Source organism: Styela clava, chromosome 2, assembly GCF_964204865.1.
Source record: "Styela clava chromosome 2, kaStyClav1.hap1.2, whole genome shotgun sequence".
Lineage (NCBI taxonomy): Eukaryota > Metazoa > Chordata > Ascidiacea > Stolidobranchia > Styelidae > Styela > Styela clava.
Genome location: NC_135251.1, coordinates 3,034,106 through 3,040,105, shown reverse-complemented (window position 1 = coordinate 3,040,105; position 6,000 = coordinate 3,034,106). Strand labels below are relative to the sequence as shown.

Below are 6,000 nucleotides of genomic sequence, written 5' to 3'. Positions count from 1 at the left end.
AGCACATTATTATATATTTTTTCTTCACGTGAAATGTTTTCAAGTGTACCTTTTTTTGTCTAGATTTCTAGAAGCATGTGGAGGGCCCAGCATTGCATTATTTAGCGCAAAAATATGGTATTATTCTCTGTTCCGGTCCTTTCATTTTTTTGCAGGTCCGCGAGTACATTTAATTCATTTTACCGGTCCGACAGGGTAGTAACCACTGATCAACATTACTGACATAGCGGAGTCTAACGCTTGAACTACTAAGCCACTGAGACCCATTAAAATAAAACTGATCTAAATGAAAATTGTATTTTTCACAGACTCGTCGTGATTTCTTCAAATCTGGAGCAAAGAGTCGTTGCACGCGATCGAGAAAGCGGCGTTTGTGGTTGTTTTGGACGATGAATCCAATGTATTAGACCTTGATGACGAGACAATTTTCTCAAAGTTCGGACGTTGTTGCATGGAAAATGCCATAACAGGTGATTGAATTTTATTTTGAGTTATTTTTTTTTGTGGGGGGGGGGGGAGGTCACGTTCTGAGTTTGCTTGAGGTTTCTCAGGATATATATTATTTTTGGGGGGTTCGGGGGGAGGTCACTCTCTCTCTTCGACTAAGGTTTAGACAAGCTATGATGATATTTTTCCACAAAGTATCTTATAACAATTTTTTCTGTTCTGTTTCTAACCCTAACCTGGTACACACACTATGGGACATTATCTGCGAGTAAATGCCCGGGCTGTGAATTATGCTGGAGTAGAGGCTTAGTTTGGCAATTTTTTATTGGTATCAGGGTTTGAGCCGTAGTCGTATTTCAAATTTTTCTGAGTCATGACAGGCCCCAACTCATCCAGGTTGCAATAAATTAAGTATGCAATGCTGAACTTGGGAGTTCTAAGTCCTAAAATTGTATCTCTTTCAGCGAGACCATGGCAGCCTTTCGCCTAAAAAAACTTGCATCTGGGTATTTATATAGGGCCTTGTTTGTTGTGACTGCTAGACGCTAATGAAGAATAAATTCTATTCAGATGGTTCAACAAATCTTTCCAAGTTATTTTCTACAAAAACGGGTGATTCGGAATGAACGCGGAACATTCCTGGGCTGACGCTTCGATCATGAGCCACCTTACGGGAGAAGTCTTGTACGATGAGTTTGCGGACTTCGGATATAATGATGACGGTACCTGCGTCGGAGAATTAACTACGACCCCCCTTCCTCCTCAGCGTTTAAAATAGAACTTTCCAGAACCTGTAAGTGTTGCTTTCAGATTAAAAATATTTTGTGTTCGGGAACACTAATTTAATGCCAGGTGGAATCAGTCTTTAAATCTTGGCTATTTGATTGAAAATATTATATGTGGGAACACTAATTTAATGCAGAGTGGAATCTCTCATCCTGACTTAACCTACTGCTCAACTGAAAGTATATTGTGTATGGGAACACTAGATTAATAAAGAGTGGAATCACTTGAGCTATTTGATCAGAAATATATATTGTAATTGGGACTGTTTTAATCCAAGGTGGAATCTCGCTCCCATATTAACTGTTTGACTAAAAATGTTTTGTTCTGCTTTTGGGAGCTATGATTTCATAATCTCATTTTTCGCTATTCAGTGGTTCCCAACCTTTTACGGCTCATGGTCCCCTACCAAAGGCTCTCAGCACTCACGGCCCCTTTTTATCATTCCAGTGGTATTTATAATGTTGTTTTGATTGGTAGGTTCCAAATCCCATTATGATCAAACAATTCATGCTCAACAAAGTGAAAACACCCTGTGAAATAACCTTATCGAGCAATGAAACTAGGAAGAATATTTTTTTAGGATTTTTTTTATTTAATCATTTTTGCACATAGCATTGTGGCTCCCAGAAACTGCTCTGTGGCCTCCAGTTGGGAACTGCTGTGCTATATATCATCATTTTTTGCTTGGTAGCGCTGTTTTTATACAGGGTTGAATCAGTATCCTAACAATTAATTTTCCTTTATACAGTGCATCGACGTCATTTAATCAAGTCTAAAGATTGCAAAGCTTTTGTCTGATGACGTAGACCTCCACGTGTTTCCATTTCGTAAATTCGGGAAAGGATTGATCAAAACTTTCTCAATGTCTCCTGATGCTTTTATCCAATTGTCTCTTCAACTTGCACATTTCAGGGTAAAAGAAATTTTTTCAAATTGAAAATTTATTCTAAACTAGGGGTGGGAAACTTTTTTTTGTCGGCGGGCCATATAACCAACTAGAGCTCAATTGCTATCACTTTTTGCCGCCTATACAGATATTGATATATCGGCCACTATTGGCCGATAACCGATACCGATATTAATATAAATTATATTGTGAGCCACAAAATGGGCTTTTATGATGTACCTCATGAGTACATGTAGTTTCATTTTGATATTTATTATCACTGCAGTGAGACCTTTACGACGGGCCATATCAAAAACTTCAGACATCTAGCTGGGCCACATCAAAAATTTAGTTTTTCATCACACAACGAATTAAAAATTCTCTCTTTATAAATATTATTTATTCAACAATTGAAATTTCGAGTTCTTGCATAGTTGTTAACATCTGCTTTGAAGGCTTTTGTATAGCCTTACAGTAATAAAGGCAGCGGGCAAAACGGCGAAAGACCACCATGTGTTTTGCAATCTAACTAAAACATTTTTTAGTTCTTACATAGCAATTTTGCGTAACTTAACATATGTTAGACCCTCAAATTTCTAGTCTAGTTATAACAGGGGTGGCCATGGTTTTTAGACCAGGGGCCAAATATTTTGCCAAACTAGACTGGCGGTCCATGTTAGTGAGACGTAAAAAGTTACATTTTATGAACAATATTCAGTGTTACAAAAGCAAAAGTAGAGAACAATAAGCCTCGTGCTAAAACTGAATTTAATCGCATACTCAACAAATTCCTAGAGCTATTTTTTAGCTAAAACATCCAAATTTGGTTTTAGTTTGGCTGTGGCAGCATTAGGTGGGCCAGATTGAATTACCCAATGGGCTGGATTCGGCCCTCGTGCAGTAGTTTTCCCATGTCAGCTCGAATACTCTTGAAAACCCACATTTTCCGGCCAGGCGGAGCTGCTAGCTGTTACGGCCTTATCAAATAGAAATTTCTAGTCTAGTTATAATATATTTCATAACTTGACCATAAAAAAGATCAGACCGCTTCCTTATATTTCTTCCCTTTTGAAATAAAAAAAAATCATCTTTATTACAGGTCAAAGGTCATTTCAGTTTGACTTACGAAGCCTCAAAGACGAGATTGTTCCGAGAAGGGAGGAGCGAGACTGTTCGTTCATGCATGTCTGAATCCTGCGCTTTCGTTCGCGCCATGGAAGATTTAGAACAAACTGTGAGTTTATTATTTTACTAAATCAAGTTGTGCTCAATGCTCATTAGAGCGTGAGCAGACAGAATAATGTAGTTATAGTAAACAGGACTCGATGCTGTCATTTCTTGGCTCAATTGAGATGAAATAGTTCGAACTATTTTTGTTGTTATTTAGGTTACCAGAGACTTTCAAGTTATGTAACTGTTAACAGAGCTTTGTTTTTCTGCGCGATTCGATAATGTGCTTTTCACATCTCTTCCGCACGCGCATCCTCGAGTTTCAATTTAGTGTCGACAAAGTTTTGTTAACGCCCCAACAACACTCTCTTAAATTTTTTTTTATAGATTAGGCATCTTTGCTATTCTGTTCATCCTTCTTTTATTTGAACGAGTGTTCCCACTTTTCAAATCTTTCTATAACGTTTTGAATCAGTTTTCACTATTTCTAATAAATTTTCCCTTTTCAGAATAAAGGCAGATTTGCTCTTTTGAAGAAAGCTACAGAACGCCATGTATCAGGATATAAGGAGGCAATGACTGGTAAGTTATTGTGTTATTTAGAAACATTTTCTTATCTTCGATTTGAACTCAGTACCTTGAAACGCTTTTTAGACCCTCAAGCCTACTTTCATCGGCATCTGGTAGAAAATGATAGCTGTTTCTGTCTAGCTTAGCTATTTAAAAAATCAAAACCCCCCCTCCTTTAAAAATTCCTGGCCACGCTTCTGTAGACAAAGCCTGGTTCTGGGTTACCAGGCAACGTGGTGATATATTTTGATCGCTTTTTCTGGTAGGAATTGTGGCGAGGTGGTTGGGGAATTCCACTCAAAAGACAGTTCTAAACTATTTTTTCTCCCCATTGGCCAAAGCAAGTTATTTGAAAGGGTACTAATAGAAAAGTTGCAAGCTAGTATCAAGCGAAAGTATGTTTTATTCAAAAAACACGATGAAAATATGTGGATGGAACATAAAATTCGAAACTAAATAAACATAAATATCTAAATAGGGTCAATAGGGGGGAGGGGGAATTCCACACAGGGCCCCAATTCTAAACCGATCTTTTTTTCCTCCCATAGGTTAAGGCATTGACCGTCATTTATTCTGTCTCTACGTCGTGTCAAATATCTCAAGATCGGATCTCCCTTCTTGCAAAGGGTCAGATTATCATTTTATTTATTTATTTTTCAGTTTTATTTTTTGAAATTTTTTTTTTCACTTGATTTTTCTTATTGTTTATATATCACTACTCACCTATAATATTGTTTGATTGGAACTTTTTAATACGCTAACCTTATGAGATGTTTTATGTCTTCGCTCTGAACAAACCTACTGAGTTGTCACAGATGATTTGTAAGGGGCTGCTTTTTTTAAGGTCTGGGTGTAATTAATTGGGCAGGAAATACTGGAAACTGGGAAGGTTCTGATTCGCTGTTGGCATCAATTACCCCCCCCCCCCCCTCTAACATTTCAAACACCCCCCTAATTTTGAAGTATGATACCGCACTTTGTTACCTAACTTAAGTATAATTGTATTTGAATATCCAGAAGGTAGAATATTTATCAGTGCAGATGATCTGTCAAATACATAACACGTTTTCATAAGTTATGAATAGTTTAATCGCTAATAGGAAAATATTTACCAACCTTCTAAATTCCCCCCCCCCCTCTAAAATGAAATGCTGAGGTACATACTGGCCGTAGGTTCCCATATCTCCACTATGTGAGAACCTCCTGTTCTAGAAGTTACAGAATCTTTCCAGTTTAGCCGATTCAATTTATTACACCCTGGGTAAGGTGATGTTTGAACAGGTCCAACCCCTGAAACATTAGAATTAAAGTGAAAGCACAAATAAAGATGGATTTCCAGATCTATTAGTCTTCATTGGTTTTCAAAACACTTGCCCCGCTTCCATCATTGCCTACCCAGGTGGGTGGGTGCTCTTGTAACTCCTGCCCCGCTTTCACAATGTCTACCCAGGTGGGTGGGTGCTCTTGTAACTCCTGCCCCGCTTTCACAATGCCTACCCAGGTGGGTGGGTGCTCTAGTAACTCCTGCCCCGCTTTCATCATTGCCTACCAAAATTTATTGCACCTTTGGGTGAGCTGGGGAGCAGAGTTTTTTATTCAGCCAACATAGTCTCACACCATAAACATTAGCATAAAAGTAAAAACTAAAAGCATAAGTTGTTTTCAAAACATTTCTCACAACGATAATTTTTCTTTTCGGTGTTTCTTATCATGCTGGTGCAAGCTATCGCTGAAACATAATTTTCTTTCTCGCTGTTGCAACTTAGTGTATGTTCAATTCGAAATTCACGAAATTTTGTCCCTAAAAATTTGTCAAATTGGCTGTTATGGAATTAATTTCATCTGGTCACATTGACATTTCAAACCCTGCATTATTTACTCATTCGACCATGACTTCCGTTAGATTTCTCAATCATGTGACTCTCTAGTCATCATCGTTAATCAAATATTTTTCTCATTTAACCCTGCATTTTCGGTCATCATTCATCCAACCATGACTGCCATTCATTTTTCAATCATGCGGTGTTCTATTGCATATTCATATTCATCAATTTTTTGTTCAATTTAACCCTACATTTTCGTTCATCAGACCATGATGCTCCAGCCAACATTCCTGATCTCAAATTTTTTGTTCAATTAAC

General features: G+C 37.8%; 1 protein-coding gene across 1 annotated transcript in view; it reads left to right on the top strand.

Moving 5' to 3' along the window:
* Positions 1 to 2,037: 2,037 nt before the first annotated feature.
* LOC120335799 (carnitine O-palmitoyltransferase 1, liver isoform-like) overlaps positions 2,038 to 6,000 on the top strand; it is a 96,184-nt gene continuing 92,221 nt past the window's right edge. Inside the window, exons 1-2 of the mRNA XM_078110319.1 lie at positions 2,038 to 2,146; positions 3,219 to 3,353. Of these exons, the coding sequence (XP_077966445.1) occupies positions 2,096 to 2,146; positions 3,219 to 3,353 (186 nt within the window). The 5' untranslated portion in view covers positions 2,038 to 2,095. The remainder of the gene's footprint in view (positions 2,147 to 3,218; positions 3,354 to 6,000) is intronic.